This window comes from Scyliorhinus torazame, chromosome 30 (assembly GCF_047496885.1).
Source record: "Scyliorhinus torazame isolate Kashiwa2021f chromosome 30, sScyTor2.1, whole genome shotgun sequence".
Taxonomy (NCBI): Eukaryota; Metazoa; Chordata; class Chondrichthyes; order Carcharhiniformes; family Scyliorhinidae; genus Scyliorhinus; species Scyliorhinus torazame.
The window spans coordinates 16,649,050-16,674,198 of NC_092736.1; the positions used below are offsets into that span (position 1 = coordinate 16,649,050).

General features: G+C 48.8%; 1 protein-coding gene across 2 annotated transcripts in view; it reads left to right on the forward strand.

Moving 5' to 3' along the window:
* The first annotated feature begins 1,525 nt into the window (after nucleotides 1-1,525).
* LOC140404400 (pyruvate kinase PKM-like) overlaps nucleotides 1,526-25,149 on the forward strand; it is a 72,023-nt gene continuing 48,399 nt past the window's right edge. Inside the window, exon 1 of one of the 2 annotated variants that reach the window (XM_072492885.1) lies at nucleotides 1,526-1,569. In XM_072492885.1, the coding sequence (XP_072348986.1) occupies nucleotides 1,541-1,569 (29 nt within the window). In that variant the 5' untranslated portion in view covers nucleotides 1,526-1,540. Of the gene's footprint in view, nucleotides 1,570-23,375; nucleotides 23,396-25,149 lie in introns of those variants that run through there. The other variant, XM_072492888.1, reaches the window with a different exon arrangement.

A 25,149-nucleotide genomic window follows, 5' to 3' on the forward strand; every position in this document is an offset into this window, starting at 1 on the left:
GCCGACCTCTGCTCCTAATTCCTGTGGGTGGACGAGACTAACTCCGTTTTCACCCTTCCCAGTCTATGGCGGGGGGATGGGAACAGGGCAGCTACACAATTACAGCAGTGCCGGTTGGCATTATCCATTGCAGCTCTGCCTGTGCCTGGGACAAATAAGAGAACTGGAAAGAAATATTTGCATTTTTGACAGGTGGCACAGAACATCCCCAAGTTCTTGACAGACAACGCAGCGCTTTCGGAGCATGGTCACTTTTGGAATGCAGGAAACACGGCAGTAAGCCTGTGCACAGCAAGCTCCCACAACATGCGACGATGACCGGATAATATGTTTTATATTTGGTGTTGGTTGAGGGACAAATATTGTCCGGGACTCTGCGCTGGATCTCTGTGGCACCTCAGGCACCAGCACCAACCTCTTGCGGTTGCAGTGCTAATGACAGGGCTGAGCTTCTTCCCAGCCACCTGGAGTGCCACCGCAGAAATACAACAGCGTCTTCAAGCACCTTTATTTACACCAGCCCCATCATCATGTTCAGTCACATCCTGTTGTGTTAATTCTCAGTGATACACTCTCCCAAGCCACTTTGCCGGTAAACTAACATGTGTGCGATCATAGAAATGGCATCCCTGGACCAGGAACGATATCTGGGCCACCCAAAAAGATGTTTCCTCGTTGGGACATCCGAATGTTTCCCAATGGGTGCCAGGATCTTTTTTTTTTGCCACTGGCCAATTTAGCAGTCTCCTATTGTGGGAAGAGGATGATGCGCAAGATGGCGCCGGAGCATGGCGACTCTCCTGCGTGCTCTCCCCAACAGGTCCTCTTTTTGCTTATCTTACAATCGTTCTAATCTTTTATTTCCTTTCCTTTTCATATCCTTAATGATCTGTTGAGCAGCTCACAGAAAAATACTTTTCACTGTACCTCGGTACACGTGACAACGAACAAAATCCAAATCCAAGATTTTTAAAAATCAAATATAATTTCTTAATTTACTTTATACAAATGTGGGCTTTGTATCTCCCTTTTAAGCTTAGTCCTCAACAGTCGTCTATGACAATCCTCACAGCTCGGACCCCTCACACTGAGATAGTCGCTGTGCATGATTGTGGCAGATTAATACGCAGCCAAATCTGCCCATCTTCATCCGAAAGATGCAAACACAGGCGAGGAAGGGGTGAGACATCAGGCAGAGCAGCCCGACAGCTGTTATTTAAAGCCTATTTTGCAAAATTCCCATTGGTTTAAGCTCCCTCCCCTGGTGTCTGTTAAGCCTGATAGGTGATTGGAAAAGACAACCCAAGCTGGTGTTATTCTTGACAACTATTGGTGGGTTAGAAATGTCAATCAAGCTTCTGGCAGGGTATTGGTTGTAAGGACACGTCAATCAAGCATCTCTCCCAGCCCTCGGGGGGCTCCGATTGGTGATGGGGGAAGAGAGCAACCTGAGCCTTCAATGTTTCCTTCTCTGCAAAAGTGAGGAATGTTACAAACCTTTTAAAATAAATTGAACAGTGAAGTTGTCTGTTTACCTGGCATGGGCAACGCTGTGAGCAATGGCAGAGTGTAAGTAGAAGCTGGTGCAGTAGGCATTATGACTCTGGATGAATAGTCTTTTAAATATAATTTTAAAAACGGTGCATTGTGTTGCTGTGTGGGGATTTGAAAGGAGAATTTGTACTGTATGAGATAAAAAAATAGAAACTCATTTGTTTTACACCTTTGAAAAAGTTTATTTCAACATGATTTTGAAATCACAAACATTTCCCCCTCGGGTCCTTTGGGTCAATCTTCTGACATGTCATGTTTTCATATTATATTTAGACATGACAAATATGATTTTTAAAAATATTTTCGATGTGTATTTGGTGATTCCTCTTTTGGGTTTTGGAAAATAAGGAACTTTACATTCATTTCATTTGATGATCTGGTGTCTGATTAACCGTTAAACCATTATCCTCTTACAAGACTCAGGCGGGTTTTATAAATACATATTTACCCATGTGGCTTCAGTAGTTATTACTGTTTTGTGTCTGCGGCAGAGAAAACATGCAATAGTGAAGCGGTTCATCTAAGTGCTGGCAGTTGACAGGAGTGTCAGCTGGGTAGGAGCTTTCAGCATATCAGTGAATTGCTTAAGGCGAGGAAAAGCTAAGGGGCTGGTTCAGCACAGGGCTAAATCGCTGGCTTTGAAAACAGACCAAGGCAGGCCAGCAGCATGGTTCAATTCCCGTACCAGCCTCCCCGAACAGGCGCCGGAATGTGGCGACGAGGGGCTTTTCACAGTAACTTCATTTGAAGCCTACTTGTGACAATAAGCGATTTTCATTTCATTTCAAAAGCCAAGTGCGGAAAGCAGATATAGAAAAGAAAGACTGGTGCTTATATAGCGCTTTTTTGCAACCTCGGGGTATGATAGAATCCCTACAGTTCAGAAGGAGGCCCATCGTGTCTGCACCGATTCTCCGAAAGAGAGCCGTACCTGGGCCTACTCCTCCCCCCTCCTATCCCCGCGACCCCCCCCCCCCCCCCCCAACTTTGGACACTAAGGGGCAATTTAGCATGGTCAATCCACCTAACCTGTACATCTTTGGACTGTGGGAGGAAACTGGAGCGCCCGTAGGAAACCCACGCAGACACGGGGAGAACGTGCAAACTCCGCACAGACAGTGACCCAAGTCCGAATCGAACCCGGGTCCCCGGCGCTGTGAGGCAGCAGTGCTAACCACAATGCTTTGAAGCCAACAACATACTTTTAAAGTGAAGCCACTGCTGTAATGTAGCAAATGCAGCGGTCACTTCATGCACAGCAAGATCTCAATAAATAGTTATATCATAATGATCAGATAGTCGGGTTTGTTAGTGATGTTGGTTGAAGAGTAATCTTTAGACCAAGGCACGGGGGGGAGGTCCTTCTCTTGTTGGGAATACTGTGATAAGGTGTTTTATGTCCATGGAAGAGGGCAGACACCACCTTGATTTGACATCTCACCCAAAACCCAGCCCCTCTGAATACTTTGCATTCCCTCAGCAACGAGCTGTGAACGTAGTTTTTCTTCATTCATTCAAGGGGTTTGAGTTTCACTGGCTCGGTCAGCTTTTACTGCCCATCCCTAAGTGCCCTTGGGAAGGCAGTGGGGGTGAGCTACATTCTTGAACTACTGCAGTGCATGTTGTGTAGTCACACCCAAAGTACTGTTTGGGAAGGAGTCCCAGGGTTTTGACCCAGCGACAGTGAAGGAACATTGATATATTTTCAAGTCAGGGTAGGGAATGGCTTGGAGGAGAGCTTCCAGTGCTGCTGTTCCCATGTATTTACTGCCCTTGTCATCCGAGATGATATTGGTTATGGGTTTGGAGGGTGCCATCCAAGGAGTCTTGGTGAGTTCCTGCAGTGCATCTTATAGATGGTGCATACCGCTGCTACTGTGTGTTGCTGGTGGAGGGAGTGAATGGACCTGATTTATTGGCTGCATTGCACTTAAGCAAGAGCACGACGAGGCCGTGAAATAGAGAGAGAGGCCAAAAATGAGAACCGTGCCGGGCACCGATAAGTTCGCGATCTAACCGGCCCTTGGCGAAATCCGAATCTCGCCTGAGCTCTCGCGAAACCAATAATCACCACTGAAGGCCAATCCCCATACAATTAACAGGAGCGACCCCCCCTATCTAACGGTCTCCCGTGATCAAATCCCCTCCCCAGCAAGTGGTCATGCGGGCGATGATTAATACTCCTTTTTGAAAAGGTGAAGCTGGTGGGGTGGGCCACAAGGGGGGGTGGGGATTGCAGAGCAGGGTGGGGTGGCCACCCTTGTTCTCGGCTGGGGGGTGTCTAATCGACCGCGGGACGGCCATGCCAACCCCTGGATCGTGTGTACCCATTCCGCAGGCAACCCTAGTCCGTATCTGTCTGCATCATCGAACACCCATAACTCTCAGTGACCGCGGAGGCCCCTGGCCGTGCGGGCTGAAGGCTGTTGCTAATTGGAAACTGGTGATTGTAGTTCAGTGAGCACTTCGCAGTTCCCAAGTGGGTCCTGGTGGGTTGGCATGCCATGCAACATGTGGGAGCTATTGCCTAGCATCCCGATCAGACCGTGATGCCTGGACACTGTGCTTGAACACTGCAGGAAGCAACACCATGGATGCAGCGTCCAATACCTGAAGACCCAGGAGCTGGGACCCAGCACCAGGGACATTACCGCAGCTGGAGAGTGGGTGAGTGCAATGGGGAGGGGACCTGCGCTCGGTCCAGGTAATGTTACGTGCGGGTATCTGGGGGCAGGATGTGGGGTCCGGCGAGCAGGGGCTCCCGCTACGGCCAGAAGTGCGTGGGCAGGGCATGCCAGGGTGGGAGGGCGTGGAGAAATTTTAAACGTATTTTATTTCAAACGTATCAAAGCAGGTTACAGCAAATAAACACCCCAGGATTCCCAACGTTCAACTACACAGTCTGTACAGATTTTTCCCCTTTTTCACCCTCCCCTCCCTCCACCACCCGCCCCCCACCCCCCAGCGAGGAATAGCTCCTCAAACACGGCCACAAACATCCCCCACCTTTTCTCAATCCCCTCTACAGAACCCCTTAACTCATACTTTATCTTCCCTAACCGCAGGAAGTCGCACAGGTCACCCAACCTTGCCGGTACCCCCGGTGGCGATGCCGACCGCCACTCCAGTAAAATTTGCCGCCGTGCAATCAGAGAGGCGAAGGCCAAGACATCGGCCTTCCTCCTCTCCATGAGCTCCGGCTTCTACGAAATTCCAAATATCGCCACCAAATGGTGGAGGGCGCGGAGTAATGAGGGGACTGGAGGGTTCCAGAGTGAAGACGCCGCTGGTTTTCAGTCTCAGCCCCCCTCCCAATTCCTTACAGATATTGCACTTTATGGACAATATTTTGGACCCAGCGGAATGTGCCTGTGCGGTGCTGCTGGCAGGTCAGGGGGAGAAGGTGGCAGAAGAAGCATCAACAGAGGCCTGAGGTGGTGGCCTGTGGACAAGCCATCCATCAAACCAGGGAGAGACCCAGAGGGGGGAGGCCCACAAAGTTTGCCCGGGCAGCTAACTATATAAACTTTGACATGGACCAGGACCAAGCCCAGCAAGATTCCCTGGCTGCAGGATTCTCCTCCACTGATGGGGTGCCCCAGGTCTAGGAGCTCACAGATGGCATGCATGTCCCCTTACCCTCACAGGACCGCCTGGGAGTGCCCACAAATCACCAGGAAGGGGTTCCCCTCCCTGAACATCCAGCTCATGTGCGACCACCAGATGAGGATCATGTACGTGTGTGCGCGCTTCCCAGGGAGTGTGCACAACAGCTACACCCAGGGGCAGTCGGACATCCCCGGCCTCTTCGAGCACCAGCCCAGGATGGCCAGTTGGATCTTGGGGGATAAGGAGTATCTGCTGAGGACCTGGCTGATGATGCCTGGGTGGAGGCCGGTGACCTATGCGGAGACCCGATACAATGAGGCCCATGCGGCCACCTGGGCTGTCATTCAGCGGTGCATCAGACTGCTCAAAAGGCGGTTTCGATGCCTCAACCAATGCTCTCCAGTACACCTCCCAGAGGCTCATCCGTTCTGTGGTGGTCTGCAGTGCCCTGAATGACCTGACACAGCACCAGGGAGACGCGGTGGAGAGGGAGGAATATGTGGCCACCGAGGAGGAGGAGGACGAGGAGGTGACAGACCAACAGGGACTGGAGGATGAGCCCAGGGAGGACCCGCAGGACCAACCGGAGGATGAAGGACAGGCAAGCAGCTGCGATGGTCCAGCAAGCCCTCATACTCTCCCGCTTCATATAGGACGTGGCCTTGTCCATTATTCCTCCTCTCCCCACCAACCCCCATCCCTATGCACCCCCCCCCCCTTTCACCAACCTTTCTTCTCCCAGCCCCTACCCCTGCCATTTCCCACCCTCCCAGGGACTGTGTAACATCACTCCAGGGGGATGAGACTGTGACGGCCCTGTTAGCGGGTCACCGTTAGGGCAGGGGGGTGATGAAAGCTTGCAGAGAGCTGAGTGTCAGTGCTCCCCAATCTATGCCATGGACTGACCTCTGCCTGTCTGCTGAATGCTCACTCACACCCATCACCTGCATGTGGTGTGCTGGGGGGCTGGGGGGCGGGGGGCGGGGGGGGGGGGGGGGGGGGGCAAAACGCCAAGACGCCCATGTTTGGGGAGATGGGGCATTAGATTGGTGCTGGCCCCGTATAGTGGAAGAAAGTGCCAGAGGTGCCATATTAGTTGAGATGCAGATGTTTTAATGGGTTTCACGGAGTGCCCACTACTCTCATGATGGTCTTCCCCACTCTCCCCATCCCTCCTCCCAAACACGCACTGCCCCCTTACCCCCTAATGGGTTACTAAGACATTGCTGTTGATGGGATCGTGCTCTGCACAAATTGGCTACTGTGTATTCTTTTTACATTACACTTTAAAAGTATTTAACTGGTTGTAACTTGCTTTGATATTTGATGCTAAATTAGAGAAATTCTTTGACCAGGATTCTCTACTCCCCATTGCTGAGAGCGGACAGCGAATCCCACGGTGGGGCAAAATCGGGATTCGCGCCAGGTGCATAATGGTCGCGGGTGTCTCTGTGCCCATCCTGCTGGCAAGAATTGGTGCAAGTCCTGAGGAGCTTGGACCTGGCAGCTTGCGTTCCGAGGGGTGGCCAGGTGGTAGGTACCCTCCCAACAATTGCCGCCAAGGTGTCGAAGGGGGGTCTTTCATGGGAGGTGGGAGTCGGGGGGTCTTGTGCTGGGCTGGAGGGCTCAGGTCAGGGGTCTTCCCTGGGATGGGCTCCTTTGGCTGATTCCCCCCCCATCTGCAGCCTTTAAACAGTCACTCCGTATGTAAAATTTTAAGTTTTTCCACAATAAAGTGAAAATGTGCTCATTCAGACACACATTAGCTCATAAACACACATCCCTAATAATAACACAAGGTAATAATAAAGTAATAAGGCACTCATCTCTACCCCTAAACCCTTTAAACAATAAGTTAGTATGTCAGAAATAACATTTTCTCATAATAAAGTGGAAGTCATCCTATCTGCATCCCTAAAACTCTTTAAAAACTCTCAGTATGCCAAGTTTAAAGGTTTGTGAGCTGAAGGTGAAAGTTATGCCTTTGAAGTGATGAAAATCTTTGAAGTGGTTTTCATTGCCTTTTGAAGGGTTGAAGCCAGTGTGTGTGGCTAGGATTCTGAATGCTTTGAACTGGATTGTTTACTTTGAAATTCACACTCCATTGGCTGCTAAAAGCATTGTGACTGACAGCTCGCTCGAGTGCTTCATAGCAAGTGAAGGGGCAGCCCCCACAGGAGTTCTTTCCTCGAGAACAAAGAGGCAGACTCATAAAAATATTGAGGTTAGAAAAACAGCTGCCACCCTGACTCAATGGATCACTACAGAGCCAAAGAAATAAACAATCTGATTAATCGAATTGCTGTTCCAGCGAGCTGTCAATCATGATGCTTTTAGCAAGCAATGGAATGCGAATTGGTCTGAGGTGCGGCATCTATCCGAGAGATTAGGTCCTGTCCCTCTTAGTTGCAGCCTGGATCCAGGCATGCCATGGAATGGCACAGAAAGTCCGATTTGCCAAATATGTTTCTCCGAGTGCCATGTAATGGCACGTCGGGGGCACTCCTAGTGCCAGCGGAGACCAGTCCCAATTCTCTGATGGGGGCAGCACTCTCAGCGTTTCCCTTTGCTGAGTTACATATCGAGCCCATGAAACAGTTGCATCTACAAAGTTTCCTGGTCTGAATTCACATTTGTTCTTTACACGAACTCTAGGAGCACCCGGAACATTGGAACAGGAGTCGGACATTCAGTCCCTTGAACCTGTTCTGCCAGTCAACAAGATCATGACTGACCTGTGACTTAACTCCACATACCTGCCCCTTTACCCCTTAATACCTTTGGCTAACAAAAATCTATCACCTTCAGTTTTAAAAATTAACAATTGATCTAGCATCAATTGCCACGTACAGAAGCAAGTGCCAAACTTATCCCACCATTGGTGCTAGTGTTCCCCAACTTCACTCTTGAGAAGGACTGGTTCTAATTCCTAGACTATGCTTGTAGTCCTAGAGTTTTCATCAGGCGGAGATAATGGGCTGGATTCTCCAGTCGCCAACGGCGAAATCGCGTTCGGTGAACGGCCGGAGAATCATGTTTCCTGACCGAATCGGGGCCGGCGCCGCATTCGCGATGCTCCGTCCCCTCCAAAGCGGCGTATCGACGGCCTCAGGCCATTGCCTGAGGCTCGCGCCCCGGTGCTCCGCCCCCGACCGGCCGAGTTCCTGACGGTATGGGACACGTGTGGTCTCACCCGTCGGGAACTCGGCATGGCGGCTGTGGACTCAGTCCGATCCACAGGCAGGGGGTGGATATTATTCGGGGCTGGGGGCACTGTGGAGGGGCGGTCAGGGGCACACGAGCCGGCCGAAGGGGGGGACGATTTCGCGGGCCGGTCCCACGAGCAGCCTCCGCCATGAAGCACAGCGCAGCCACTGCGGGCCGCCGCCGTGCACGGCCACGGAACCGGCAATTCTCCAGGGCGTATCGGCAGCTAGAGCCGGGTGCTCTGCGCTGCCGTCCTGCTGGACCCCAGCAAAACGGGGAATTGGTGGCCGTTTTGTGCCACTTCTTCTGCCACCGTTCCCATGCCAACGTGGGGACATAGCCACTGGAACGACGGTGGTTGAGGGGCGACCTGATAGAGGTCTACAAAATTATGAGGGGCACAGACAGAGTGGGTAGTCAGAGGCTTTTCCCCAGGGTAGAGGGGTCAATTACTAGGGGGCATAGGTTTAAGGTGAGAGGGGCAAGGTTTAGAGTAGATGTACGAGGCAAGTTTTTTACGCAGAGGGTAGTGGGTGCCTAGAACTCGCTACCGGAGGAGGTGGTGGAAGCAGGGACGATAGTGACATTTAAGGGGCATCTTGACAAATACATGAATAGGATGGGAATAGAGGGATACGGACCCAGGAAGTGTAGAAGATTGTAGTTTAGTCGGGAAGCATGGTCGGCACGGGCTTGGAGGGCCGAAGGGCCTGTTCCTGTGTTGTACTTTTCTTTGTTCTTTGTAGCCCCAGAATAAGAAAATCCAGCTCAATGTCTCTCCCAGAACCCCTTCATATCTTGAAAACTTTGATCAAATCACCCCTTAACCGCCTAAATATCAGTGGGTATTTTTCTCCCCCTGCACATAAACTTGCTTCATAAAATTTGTAAAGGGCGCTACACAACTATTCAAATTTACTGTTACATAAAATCAATCAGTTTCTTTCCACACATTATGCGGCACCCTGGGGTGCCTCACTCCATTCACAATTACTGGTTTATATTGACAGTAATCATTCCATGTTTAACATGTAGCCGAAGGGGCTTTACACTGTTTCCAGCCTGTCAGTGTCCTAAGGCAGGAGGGTCTTAGACTGTGGCTTTTCCCCACTGAATCTTGGTGGCGGCTGCCCAAGCTTTAGTGCGCCCCTCAGCATGAAGTCTTGGACCTTGGAATGTGCCAGTCTGCAACACTCAGTTCCTTGCACTGGAAGGCCAGCAGATTTCACGTGGACTAAAGACTGTGGGCAGGATTCTCCGATCGCCGACGCTGAAATCGCGTTCGGCGATCGGCCGGAGAACCCCCATTTACGCCGGAATCAGGGATGGCACCGTTTTTGCCGCAAGCCGCATGGACGGACTCAGGACGTCACCTGAGGCCCTCCCCAATGCTTGCGCCCCCGACGGCATCGCTCACGTGTGCTCACATCATTCGGGAACCTCGCTCTGCGGCTGAATCCTGGGGGAGGGGGTGGGAGCCGTTCCGCTGGCAGCGGGGGCTCCGGCGAGGGCTGAGGGCACTGGTGAGCGGTGGTCCGGGGGTGGCGAGGCTGGCTACAGGGGAAAGTTTCTGGCAGGCCGGGTCCGCGTGCCGCCGGCGCCATGTTGCACGCGCGGCCGCTGCCGTGCGCTTGTGCAGCCATGGACCTGGCCATTCTGCGGCCGTATCCCAAGGTAAAGCCGGGGTTTTATGCTGCGCGGCTGCTAGCCCCCCACCGGGCGGAGGATCGGTGCGGGGCGGACATAGCCGCAGGATCGGAGAATCCATCCTTTCATCAACTTGATGTTCTGCCAGCAGCAGTCGATGTTTCTCTCGGTGTGAACCCCTGGGAACGCCCCACAGGTCACGGAGCCCAGGATTGGGGAACTGCCTGGGATGATCTTCGGCAGCAGCGACTTGCTTGCCTTTCCCCAGCCCTGCTTTGCAGAGCCACATTGCAGAAGGGGGTGGGCGATGGGTGTTCCCCACAATGGTAGCCTCAAAGACACTGTACAGACTCAGCGAGACGCTGAGCATTTGGAACAATAGGGTGGCGTGCCCTTCTTGTTCTCACCAGCCAATCTACGTCTTGGTGCTTATTTGAATGTTATAGCATTCTGCCAAATGACTTTCAAAGTCTGCTGAGGGAAGGCGGATATAACCCTAAATCATATAAACCCTCCTCACATTTAACTTTGGACTCCAAGTACCATTCTGATAAATCTTCCTTGCATTCCCTCCAAGGCCCAATCTTCTTAAGTTATGGTCCAATAGTTCCATGTAAATAGCAACCAAGCTTGTTCTTAATCACGTTCAAACATCAAAATGCTTTTGATGCAATTATTTACTTAAATAATAACCCGGGGGTATTTGGGAATGTGGAATTCGAAACACAAACAGCCATGATCTCAGGTGCTGGTTTAGCACAGGGCTAAATCGCTGGCTTTGAAAGCAGACCAAGGCAGGCCAGCAGCACGGTTCAATTCCCGTACCAGCCTCCCCGAACAGGCGCCGGAATGTGGCGACTAGGGGCTTTTCACAGTAACTTCATTTGAAGCCTACTTGTGACAATAAGCCATTTTCATTTCGTTTAATGGGGGGAACAGGTTCGAGGAGCCGAATGGCCTACTTCTGCACCCATGTTGGATGTCCTTGAACCAGTTTGAGATCTTTCTGAGAAGAGTCATGTAAATGTAATTCCTTTTATTTTTTAAATGTAGGACGTACTGTTGTGAGTCAAACAAAGACAGCCGGCAATCTACATCGGCACCATGACACAAACGAACAAAGAGATTTGCAGTAGCAGTGAGTGAACGAACATGGGCCAGAACAAGGGGAAAACACCCAATTCTTCTCTGCATTACGCTTTACAGTATTTAATATCCACCTGAATAGGCATGGGTTTAATGTCACGTGCAAAGACCCCCATGTCAACAGCGCAGTGATCCCTCAGTAAAAAAGTACTTGCATTTATTTAACTCACCTCACAGACCCAGTGTAGTAACCCTCACGGGACCCACGGGGATGACCCAATTGATCTCCTCGTGGGTCTCGTGCACTGTGAACACTCCCACTGAGGTGCGGAGGCCTAACAGCTGGGGCTTGCGATTCTTGTACTGAGGAGGCGGTGGCGTAGTGATGTTGTCACTGGACTAGAAACCAGAAACCCAGGGTAATGCTCTGGGGACCCAGGTTTGAATCCCGCCATGGCAGATGGTGAAATTGAATTCAATACAAATCTGGAATTAAAAGTCTAAATGATGACGATGAAACCACCGCCGATTGTTGTAAAAACCCATCTGGTTCACTCCTGTCCTTTCGGGAAGGATATCTGTCATCCTTATGTTATGGGCCAGGGTTTAGAGAACCCCAAAGTGTATCATGGAGTTCACCTGACCCACAACGTTTAATAGATTGTGGTATGGGGAGCACACGGCCCACTCTACAGGTGTGGTACAGCAGAAATGGAAAAGTATTTTTTAAAGCAAAACAATGTTTATTCTATGAACTCAAGTTAATCTTTTTAAAACATACAGTGAACATCAATTCAAATTAACCCCCAAAGAATACGACACTAAGCAATCCTTCAGCTGTCCTTTTAACATCCATTAGACGTAAAAAAAAACGTTTAACAGAAGCACATCAGGTTAAAGTCACTACTGAGAGCAGTTATTAGTTTTAAATCACCAAAGGATCGATTTGCAGTCTTTAGATTACAGAGAGAGAGACTAATACCCCTTCTGGATGTGACTGCAGCTATCCAGCTCTGAAAACAAAACTAAAACACACCCTGCAGCAAACAGCCTAAAACGAAAGTAAAAAGCTGACAGACAGCCCAGCTCCACCCACACTCTGACATCACTGATAAACACCCATTTCTTAAAGGTCCATGACATTTACCTGGTCTGGCCTACATGTCACTCCAGACCCACAGCAATGTGGTTGACTCTTAACTCACCCCTCTTCTTTAAAGGGACAATTTAGCATGGCCAATCCACCTATGTTCTAATGCGTTGCAATGATTGAGTCAGCGCACCAGAGAATATCTAGTTTGTAACCAGTTAAAGATTTATTAAATTACAATAACGTGGGAAGGAAAACAATACTGACACTACTAAACTATGAACTGTTGATAACTATAATATGAGAGCTAATAGAAAGCATGACTATCCACGATGACTCCTAACCCCAGACTCCTTGAGGCTGCAGTATCATGTACATCTCTACTGTCACCTGCAGGTTGGAGGTCTGACATGTTAACATAGAGAACTGCTTATGCATACCATTGTATCCTGCACATCTTTGGGTTGTGGGGATGAGACCCACACAGACAGACAGACTCTTAACTGCCCCCTCAAGGGTAATTAGGGATGGGCAATAAATGTTGGCACAGCCAGCGATGCCCACGTCCCATGAACGAATAAAACAAAAGCCGGCCCGGATTGTGACCGGCATGATCGGTACTGTCGGCTGGGACTTAAAGAACAAAGAACAAAGAAAAGTACAGCACAGGAACAGGCCCTTCGGCCCTCCAAGCCTGTGCTGACCATGCTGCCCGTCTAAACTAAAATCTTCTACACTTCCTGGGTCCGTATCCCTCTATTCCCATCCTATTCCTGTATTTGTCAAGATGCCCCTTAAATGTCACTATCGTCCCTGCTTCCACCACCACCTCCGGCAGCGAGTTCCAGTCACCCACTACCCTCAGTGTAAAAAACTTGCCTCGTACATCTCTAAACCTTGCCCCGCGCACCTTAAACTTATGCCCACTAGTAATTGACCCCTCTACCCTGGGAAAAAGCCTCTGACTATCCATTCTGCCTATGCCCCTCAGAATTTTGTAGACCTCTATCAGGTTGCCCCTCAACCTCAGTCTTTCCAGTGAGAACAAACTGAGTTTATTCAACCGCTCCTCATAGCTCATGCCCTCCATACCAGGCAACATTCTGGGAAATCTCTTCTGCTGCACTCTAAAGCCTCCACATTCTTCTGGTAGTGTGGTGACCAGAATTGAACACTATACTCCAAGTGTGGCCTAACTAAGGTTCTATACAGCTGCAACATGACTTGCCAATTCTTATACTCAATGCCTCGGCCAATGAAGGCAAGCATGCCGTATGCCTTCTTGACTACCTTGTCCACCTGTGTTGCCCCTTCCAGTGACCTGTGGACCTGTACACCTAGATTTCTCTGACTGTCAATACTCTTGAGGGTTCTACCATTCACTGTATATTCCCTACCTGCATTAGAACATAGAACATAAAGTGCAGAAGGAGGCCATTCGGCCCATCAAGCCTGCACTGACCCTCTTAAGCCCTCACTTGCACCCTACCCCCGTAACCCAATAACCCCTCCTAACCTTTTTGGGCACTAACCTTCCAAAATGCATAAGCAGTTCTCCATGCCGTGTTGCGGACTTTACCCTGGTTTTCCAGATAAACCTTTGTTTGTGTGACCTTCTCGGGACTCCTGAAGATTTTATTCCCAGGAAGACTCACAGTGTTTAGCTTTTAAAATCACGATTGTCATGGAGAAAACATGGCTATGGATTTATGAACTGCAATGAAATAATGACCAGATTTAGTGTGATGTTAGCTTGGCTGTACGGTAGCACAGTTGTTAGCACTGTTGCTTCACAGCACCAGGGACCCGGCTTGGGAGTCTGCACGTTCTCCCCGTGTCTGCGTGGGTTTCCTTCTGGTGCTCTGGTTTCCTCTCACAAGTCCCGAAAGACATGCTTGTTAGGTGAATTGGACATTCCAAATTCTCCCTCTGTGCACCCGAACAGGCGTCGGAATGTGGCGACTCGGGGATTTTCACAGTAACTTCATTGTAGTGTTAATGTAAGCCTACTTGTGACACTAATAAAGATTATTATTAAATACGCCCATGATATTTTTTCCAAACCATATACTTTATTTCTAAAAGTTACATAAAACATGACCATTCAAAGCTGACATTACATAAGGTGCAAAACCAAATCTGTTTCTTCCCACGCTGTAAGTTCCTCATTACGCTTACCAGAACTGTTAATATAAACAATATTTATTACATATCAATCATGCAGCCTAAGGAGCTTTAGCCAGTTTCCAGCCCCTGGGTGTACCATTGCTGTAAGGTCTTAGGTCAGTGATGGACAACCTGGTGTCATGATATCCACATTAACATATCATGGTGCAATCACACACACACTGATGGACAGGTAGTTGGACCAACCAACACACAACATCGCAGCCAATCACCAGTGAGAGCACACGCACTACAAAACAGGGAACACCACAGTTCCCGCTCATTCTACCAGGAGATAGCTCAGAGCACAGAGCTCACAGCGCGCCACTCAGACATACACCATGTGCTGAGTGCCTCACCAAGATAGTGCTAGGGCTGGGTCCACAGGTTGGCTGGTGAAGTACGAACCTCAGCCAGAAGTTAATAGTTATTATTGTACAGAATAATAAAACAGAGTTGTACCATCTACACCCGTGTTGGTTCGTTTGTGTATCGGAACACCCAACACGACAGCTGGGCCAGTGAGTGGGCCTAATGCCCTCATCACTGTGGGCATTAAGATTGAAATCGGGGCTTGTTCACTAACCATGACCCCATGAACAAGAATAAATACATTAAATACACGCCGAATATTTCATAATGAGTTCTAGAAAATGCTTATTCATTTAAAAATTAATAGAAACTTCAAGTGGCAAAAACAAATGGAACATTTAGACTTTGGACACAGAGGGAGCGCACGGCTCTCAGAGTCAATGTTGTGCGCAATCAGCACGCACCTCACTTCACTCGCCCTCGCTTCACGTGCGAATCACTTCAGTCATACCAGTTAGAAAAAAACTAAATGGATGGAAATCAGCGGAATGTGGCAACCCTGCACAATGATCAACAAAATGTCTCCTGGGCCACAGTCAGGACCCAGATGGGCCGCACATGGAACAAGGCCACGGGTTGCCCACCACTATCCTAGACAGCAACCTTTCCCTCAGTGCCTAGTCCTGGATCTTGGACTGTGCCGGTTGGTTGTGGAGAATTCTTTGCACTAAAAGACAAACAGGTTTCGGGAAGGCCAAAGAGCATCTCTCCTCCAGCGTCCGTCGATGCATCAAGTCCTGGATGGGACTTGAACCTGGGGCTTCTGGCCCAGAGACAGGGACGCTACCCACAGGGCCACGAGATCTCTAACGAAAGGATGGTTATTATCATTTCATTGGTGCTCAGCAGCTTTTTATGTCTACATTACCACTTTTTTGTATCAAATAGATCTGTCGCAGCACTGCAGTCCCTGCTGCCATCAAGTTGCACCTTGTCAGCCAACCTGCCTCCATTTCTTCCCGTTTCAGGGCCCATTTACTTCACTCCTCAATGCCCCAGCTGCACCCAACCACCCAACTCACTTGTAGGGTGGGAACATGCACCCATGACATTCATGACTTCCAAGGTGATTTATGACCCTGCTCAGAGGTCTTGATCTAGGGAAGATTCAGCGTGAAAATGGATATTTTGTGTTTCGGGATTTACTATCTTAGTTGTCTTCACAGAGAAGATTGAGTCGTCTGGAGTCGTAGGGCAGTAGATGTTGTCTATATGGACTTCTGTAAGGCCTTTGACAAGGTCCCTCATGGCAGACTGGTACAAAAGGTGAAGTCACACGGGATCAGAGGTGAGCTGGCATGATGGATACAGAACTGGCTAGGCCATAGAAGGCAGAGAGTAGCAATGGAGGGATGCTTTTCTAATTGGAGGGCTGTGACTAGTGGTGTTCCGCAGGGATCAGTGCTGGGACTTTTGCTGTTCGTAGTATGTATAAATGATTTGGAGGAAAATGTAACTGGTCTGATTAGTAAGTTTGCGGACGACACAAAGGTTGGTGGAATTGCGGATAGCGATGAGGACTGTCAGAGGATACAGCAGGATTTAGATTGTTTGGAGACTTGGGCGGAGAGATGGCAGATGGAGTTTAATCCGGACAAATGTGAGGTAATGCATTTTGGAAGGTGTAATACAGGTAGGGAATATACAGTGAATGGTAGAACCCTATTGACAGTCAGTGAGATCTTGGTGTACAGGTCCACAGGTCACTGAAAGGGGTAACACAGGTGGAGAAGGTAGTCAAGAAGGCATACGGCATGCTTGCCTTCATTGGCCGGGGCATTGAGTATAAGAATTGGCAAGTCATGTTGCAGCTGTATAGAACCTTAGTTAGGCCACACTTGGAGTATAGTGTTCAATTCTGGTCGCCACACTACCAGAAGTACGTGGAAGCTTTAGAGAGGGTGCAGAAGAGATTTACCAGGATGTTGCCTGGTATGGAGGGCATAAGCTATGAGGAGAGGTTGAATAAACTTGGTTTGTTCTCACTGGAACGAAGGAGGTTGAGGGGCGACCTGATAGAGGTCTACTAAATTATGAGGGGCATAGACAGAGTGGATAGTCAGAGACTTTTTCCCAGGGTAGAGGGGTCAATTACTAGGGGGCATAGCTTTAAGGTGCGAGGGGCAAGGTTTTCGAGGCACGTTTTCTACACAAAGGGTAGTGGGTGCCTGGAACTTGCTGCCGGAGGTGGTGGTGGAAGCAGCGATGATAGTGACATTTAAGGGGCATCTTGACAAATACATGAATAGGGTGGGAATAGAGGGATATGGACCCCGGAAGTGTAGAAGATTTTAGTTTAGATGGGCAGCATGGTCGGTGCAGGCTTGGAGGGCCGAAGGGCCTGTTCTTGTGCTGTACTTTTCTTTGTTCTTTGTTTTGGCTTGAAGTGTGTGGTTCAAAGTGAGTATTGTGCACTTTTGAAAGTTGCAGGCATTGAAAGTGTATATTAAAGTCAGAAGAACCAGATTGTAGAATGTCACAGCGCTCCAAACCTATCTCAACCTGCTGCCCGGAAAGTGATCTGTTTGACACAATGTCAGAAATGCGGGAGATGTTTTCCTTAAATCGCTACACACCAGGAGTGGGTGGCGAGATGGTTGGTTCTATTGACAGCCAGCTTGTTGAGTCAGTGATTGGGAAAGGAGTCAGAAGGGACAGCCCGACAACTGGCTGGGAAGACGGAGAAAAGGATAAAGGGATACAGCTCGTTCCCGATTGGAAAAGCGGCATAACATCGGGAATCTCAGCCAAGAGCCCAGAAACATTGAGCTGGCAAGATTAAGCAAACCTGATAATAGATAGTGCGGTCTATTTTTATTCTTTTTCTTGGAGTGTGTTCTATAAGTTAGTGGAATCAAGGTGAGATTCGATTCATGAATGTTACTCTGTATGTTCATTTCTTGACAGTAATTCAAAGCTGTTTAACAATTGAATTGTGGCCTTGACTTGTGAATGTCTTTCAGCCAGCCTTCTGATAGTTTTGGGAAGTGCACATTAGGGGCAGATGGTGGCTGTGATAACCCTCACGAGGACCACAAGGGGATCACTCATTGATCTCCCTGCGGGGCCCGTGGAGTACGGATTCCCACGATAGCGAGCAAGGCCCATCCAGCTGGCACTTGTTATTGAGCACTTTACAATAATAATAATCTTTATTATTGTCACAAGTAGGCTTACATTAACACTGCAATGAAGTTACTGCGAAAATCCCCTCGTCGCCACACTCCGCCGCCTGTTCGGGTACACAGAGGGAGAATTCAGAATGTCCAAATCACCTAACAGCACGTCTTTCGGGATTTATGGGGGGAAACCGGAGCCCCCGGAGGAAACCCCACGCAGACACGGGGAGAACCTGCAGACTCCGCACAGACAGTGACCCAAGCCGGGAATCGAACCCGGGATCCTGGCGCTGTGAAGCAACAGTGCTAACCACTGTGCTACCGTGCCACAGACCTGGACCGTGAATTCCGAGGGTACAGCTTTACTTTTGAGTTCAACTAAATCTGGTCTAACCTTTACCTTTGTGTCTCCTGGATTACTATAATAGTGGTAATATCATTGGACTAGTATACAAGAAGCATAGGGGTAACACTCTGGGGATGTGGGTTCAATCCCCAGCACGGCAGCTGTTGGGATTTAAATTCCATTTGTTAATCCATCAACAAAAGAAATCTGATGTGGAGATGCCGGTGTTGGACTGGGGTGAGCACAGTAAGAAGTCTTACAACACCAGGTTAAAGTCCAACAGGTTTGTTTCGATGTCACTAGCTTTCGGAGCGCTGTTCTCACGTGTGCTAGTGGTACCCATGTCGATGATCTGACACATCTTGCAGAGATTGCCATGGCAGGGTTGTGTGATGTCGTGGTTGCTGTTCTGGAGGCTCGGTAGTTCGCTGCAAACAGTGGTTTGTTTGAGGTTGCGCGGTTGTTTGAAGGCAAGTAGTGGGGGTGTGGTGTGGGGATGACCTTGGCAAGATGTTCGTCTTTATCGATGACATGTTGAAGGCTGCGAAGAAGATGTCATAGTTTCTCCACTCCGGGGAAGTACTGGACGACGAAGGGTGCTCTGTCGGTTGTGTCCCGTGTTTGTCTTCTGAGGAAGTCGGTGGGAAAAATCTGGGAATGAAAACAAGTCTCGGTAGCATGAAACCACCATCAATTCTTATTAAAAACACATCTGGTTCACTGGTGTTCTTTAGGCAGGGGAAATCTGCTACCCTTAATCCGTCTGGGCTACATGTTACTCCAGGCCCACAACAATGTGGTTGATTTTTAAATGCCTTCAAAGGGGCATTTAGGGCTGGGCAACAAATGCTGACACTGCTGGTGAAGCCTGTCGTGCTGCTCACCATGGGGTAATGCGGATTGCACCCGATGCAATTAACTGATCAAGTATACACCAAACGTTTTATTGAACTCTGGTAACGAAACACACTCCTCTAAGTAAACTAAAGTTAACTATCTAGACCAGGCTAGCTCTGATCCACGTGTAGGAGGTGTTGAATGATTTGTACACCCTGACTGTCACTACAGCTATCACCAGTGGAAAGAGGCAGAGTGCTGATGCCTCGTGTGTTTTCTAGGTGGAAACCCCCTCTAGTGTCCTGTCTTGTCCGGTCATGTTCTGTTCTGTATATGGATTGGCTCACCTGGGTGTCTGTCACTGCCTGCTTTTACCTCATGATGTGCATGGGTGCATATTATGACAAAGCCCAGATCCCAAAAGAAAAATAAAACAAACAACTGAAAGATTATCCAGTTCAAATCACCAGGCATAAACATTGTTTCCTCTCTGTATTGTTTAATTGGATCATGAGATACTCCGGGCACGGGTCTGAACATGAGGCACTCAAGGCCACTCATGGGAATGCCCAGAACTGGTTGGCTCAGAGCTGGAAGGTTGTGGCTTCAAGTGTTATTATATAAGTGACTGGAGCAGCCTATTTGTGCACAGCAAGATCCAACAAACAGGAAATTATCAGAGAGTCCCAACAGTGCAGAAGGAGGCCATTCGGCCCATCAGGTCTGCACCGACCCTTTGAAAGAGCGCAGTCCTATCCTCGCAACCCCACCAAACCCGCACATCTTTCCATACTGAGGGGCAATTTAGCTTGGCCTGTCCACCTAACCTGCACCTCTTTCGACTGTTGGAAGAAACCGGAGCACCCGGAGAAAACCCATGCAGACACGGGGGAGAACGTGCAGACCCTGCACAGTCACCCAAGGCCGGAATTAGTGCTTTCGGTGATGTTGGTCAAAGGACAGATGAACATGCCTCGTTTCTCAAATACTGCTGTGCGATCTTTTAAAAAAATAATTCCAATTAAGGGGCAATTTAGCGTGGCCAATCCACATACCCTGCACATCTTTTTAGGTTGTGTGGGGTGAGACCCGCGCAGACACGGGGAGAATTTGTAAACTCTGCATGGACAGTGACCCGGAGCCGGGATCGAACCAGAGTCCTCGGAGCCGTGAGGCAGCAGTGCTAACCGCTGCGCCGCCGTGACCGCCCCTGGTGTGGGATCTTTTATATCCTTACAACTCACTGCAACAGGCACAGAGAACCGCAAATTTCCACCTTGGTACTTTCCTCAGCAGCATTGTGCTGGAGTGTCAGCTTGAATAATGCGCTGGAATCCTGGAGTGAACTCAAGGCACATTAATGTGATCAGAAATGGTGTTTAATCCCAATTAAAATCTATTTCAATTAATTTAAAGCACGATTGAGGAGATGAAAGGATAGTTGTGCGGTGCAGAGGACAAACTTGAAGCAAGTGGATCTGAGGAAACTCTACCAGCATAGCTACAATTAAATTATTTTACAGACCACAAACAAATGATTGGAAAACAACAAGAGAAAAAAAGTCAATCGATTAATTTGTACGATGCCAGTGTCCCCAGAAGGAGAGTTTAGTGAAGCAAATGGAGCTCGGTCTTAAGATTAATCCTGTCATGATAGCCACATCAGCATATCATGGTGCAATCACACACACACTGATGGACAGGTAGTTGGACCAACCAGCACACACATAACATCGCAGCCAATCACCAGTGAGAGCACACGCACTATAAAAACAGGGAGCACCACAGTTCCCGCTCATTCTACCAGGAGATAGCTCAGAGCTCACAGTGTGCCACTCAGACATAGACCATGAGCTGAGTGCCTCACTAAGATAGTGATAGGGCTGGGTCCACAGGTTAGCTGGTGAAGCACGAACCTCAGCCAGCAGTTAATAGTTGTTATTGTTTAAGACAATAAAACAGAGTTGTACCATCTACAGCCGTGCTGGATCATTTGTGCATCGGAACACCCCACACAACAAATCCGGCAACAGAACAAGCCCACATTGGGTGGCATGGGAGCACAGTGGCTCGCACTGTTGCTTCATAGCACCAGCGACCTGGGTTTGATTCCAGGCTTGGGTCACTGTCTGTGCGGAGTCTGCATGTTTTCTTCGTGTCTGCGTGGGTTTCCTCCGGGTGCTCCGGTTTCCTCCCACAAGTCCCGAAAGGCGTGTTTGTTAGGTGAATTGGACATTCTGAATTCTCCCTCAGTGTACCCAAACAGGCACCGGAGTGTGGCGACTAGGGGATTTTCACAATAACTTAATTGCAGTGCAATGTAAGTCAACACTAATAAAGATTATTATAATGCTTCTGACCATAATCTATAGAAATTTTAATGTTGAATTAACAAGGGTTTTTTTTTGATTGCGGCGCAAGTGATAAGATGTATTCACATCTCACCCGTACCTGTTTGCTGAGCAGCTGCTCTAACTGAAGAGACATTTGATAAAACCAAGGCACACACTGTGGGGGGTTCATAATGGAGTCAATGTGCTGCATGTGCACCTAGCAAAGATGTTTCTTGGCGAAGATGGCACAGGATCAGCTGCGAGTTCAGGTGTCACACCTGGTCTTACCATCTTAGATCTAATCTGTCTCTTTTGTGGGGAACATGAATTGGACTTGGTTTGAATTTGAATTGGGTTTTTTTGGAATAAGCAAGGAGCTGGATGAAGGGCTTTCCCTGTCCCCTCTGTGCATTGGCTTCGTAACTATGAGAAAGGGATAAAATGAAAACATTTTAAACACTGTTTGATTACTGGAAAGCAGAAGGTTGCCCGCAGCTCACCAGGTGAGGCCAGAGCGTCACCTGTGCAATAAAACGGCACAGTAGTCGGCATTGCTGCCTCACAGCACCAGGGATCTGCGTCTGTGTGGAGTCTGCACCTTCTCCCCGTGTCTCCGTACATTTCCTCCGGGTGCTCGGGTTTCCTCCCACAGTCCAAATATGTGCAGGTTAGGTGGATTGGCCTTGCTAAATTGCCCCTTAGTGTCCAAAGAGGTGCAGGTGAGGTAGATTGGCCACGCCAAATTGCCCCTCATTGTCCAAAGATGTGCAGGTTAGGTGGATTGGTCACACCAAATTGCTGCTTAGTGTCCAAAGATGTGCAAGTTAAGTGGATTGCCCATGCCAAATTGCCCTTTAGTGTCCAAAGATGTGCAGGATCAGTGGATTGGCCATGATCAATGCGCAGGGTTATGGCAACAGCTTGAGGGAGTGGGCCTAGGTAGATTGTGCTCTTTTAGAGAGTCTGTGCAGACTCGATGGGCCGAATGGGCACTGTAGGGAGTCTATGGATTATGTTGCAGTTCCATAAAGACAGCTTTCCCAACCAAACAAGGTCGAAGAAAACCTGGGAGTAGTAAAGGGGCAACCGGCTTAGAGTGCAGAATGCGAATAGGCGACAGGTGGAGAAGTAGAAGTTTGCTTTTTAAAGAAGGAAATGTTGGCTTGCTCCACAGCGATCTTATTCAGCGGCAGCAGCCAAGGGCCTGCCCTTGTGAAAGGAGAGGGTCATTTGAGCAGCAATGGAAGAACCCTTTGTGACAATCTTGCACATGCATTATGCTGACCTTCCCAGGAAGGATTGATCTTCTATCTAAGAGTTGAAGGTTTCCCTTTTAATGCATAGTGTTTGCCGATAGAACAATGGGTGGCGGAAAATTCCCACGAGCTGAGGATTGACCCTATTGACGGTCAAAGACGACCTCAATGTGTATCTCAATTGCTTTGTTACTGGGATGAATGCTGCAAGGACGAAAAGTGTAAATTGATTCCATCTATTCATGCCGGAAGGCTCATGTGAACCGGCGGTTATTGAGAAAGAACGGATCGAGCTGCTTACACGTCAAAGTGCTTTTCGAAGTTCCGACCCTTTATTTCCAAAGATTAAACTGTTTTCTTTCACGTGTACAGGCTGATAGCAGTGAAAATTGAAGCAAAAATACTGTGCCTGCTGGAATTGTTGAATGGAAGAGAGACTGTCCTGGAAACGCTCAGCGTTCCCTCCACATTTTCTTTGTATTAGACAGTCTGTCGAAGTCTCGGACTTGGAGCACTACGTTTTGTCCACAGGCAGCTTGCATATTAAAAGCCAGGGCTTACCCAAGACTGGAAGTATCTGTGGACAAATCTTTAGAGCTGCCTGTTTATTTCAGCGTGGGGCACATTTCAGATTGACGCGCGACTTCTTCTCGGGCGGGTCCCTCAGGGCCGGTGGTGAATTGCCTCCACCCCGGGGAGGTGGGTCCTATGATGGCTGAATAGTCCGATCCTGGATCTGCAGACTTGACCACGGGTCTGGCAGGCTCGATGAGGTGGGTGGATGGGACGCTCCGGATTCGGTGCTCTTCACGCTGGTCCTCTGCGCTCTAATGACCCAATGTAGTGTTGACAAAGAATATGCCAATCAAAAGATTGAAACAAAACTAATTTATTATTACACTGCTAATGAAATGAAGCTTACACACTCTACTGAGCTACAGATAATAATTAAGTGATATTGAATCTGATATACAGTACTCAATAATCTTACTAATCACTAACTACACTACGATCTACCTTATGTTAACTCTAACCTTCTTCTTATGCTTTCCCCATGCTTTCTCCTTTATGCTACTCCCAGAATTCCCTGAGAGGCTGTCTTAAATGCAGAAAAGAGGGAGCTGGTTTAGCACAGTGGGCTAAACAGCTGGCTTGTAATGCAGAACAAGGCCAGCAGCACGGGTTCAATTCCTGTACCGCCTTACCCGAACAGGTGCCGGAATGTGGCAACTAGGGGCTTTTCACAGTAACTTCATACTTGTGACAATAAAAGATTATTATTGTTATAGTGTTTGATTTACACAGTGATGTAATTATTAACCCTTCACTAACCTGACTATATACATACCATTACAATTAGCACCTTCGCAGATGCTTCTTCTCCAGTTTGTGCATTCTAAGGCAAGCGATTTGTGCGTGTCGGTGGGGATGTTGCATTTATTTAGGGAGCCTTTCAGAGTGTCCTTGTCGCGTTTCCTCTGCCCTCCTCTTGGTCGCTTGCCATTGCGGAGCTTGGAGTAGAGCTACTCCCAGCTGCATGACTACCTCACGCACAGCTAAGGGGGAATTCCTTCCTCACCGGGTCAGGCAGCATCTGTGGAGGAAAAATGATTTGCATTTATAAAGCACCCTTTCGTGTCCTCAGGACTTTTCAACGCACTCTGCAGCCAATGAGGGACTTTTGAAATACAGTCGCTGTCGTTGGAATCGTGGCAACTAAATTGCGCACAGCAAGCTCCCAATTTGATAACAGAGTCTATTTTATATTGTGATGTTGATTGAGGGATACATTCAAACCAGGACATAGGGATAGCTCCCCTGTTCTTCTTCGAAATAATGTACTGGGTCTCTGAGGGAACAGGCAAGTCCTTGGTTTAACATCACCTGCGGGGCGGCATGGTGGCAGAGTGGTTAGCACTGCTGCCTTACAGTGCCGGGAACCTGGGTTCAATTCCCACCTTGGTTGACTTCCTGTGTGGAGTTTGCACTTTCTCCCCGTGTTGGCGTGGGTTTCCTCCGGGTGCTCTGGTTTCCTCACACAGTGCAAAGATGTGCAAGTTAGGTGGATTGGCCATGATTAATTTAATTTTAAGAATCTTTATTGTCATTAACACTGCAATGAAGTTACTGTGAAAAGCCCCTCGTCGCCACATACCGGCGCCTGTTCGGGTACACGGACGGAGAATTCAGAATGTCCAAATTACCAAACAGCACATCTTTCAGGAATTGTCAGAGGAAACCAGAGCACCCGGAGGAAACCCACGCAGACACGGGGAGAACGTGCAGACTCCGCACAGACAGTGACCCAAGCCGGGAATCGAACCGGGACCCTGGCGCTGTTAATATTGCCCCTTTGTGCAACGTGTAGCTTATTTAGGTGGGGTTATGGGGTTAGGGCAGTGGAGTGGGCCCAAATTGTTCTCTCAGAGGCCAGGGCAGACTCAGGCTGAATGGCCTCCTTCTGCACTGTGGGGATTCTATGATTGATGGTACCTCTGGCAGTATGGCACTCCCTCAGCATTGCACT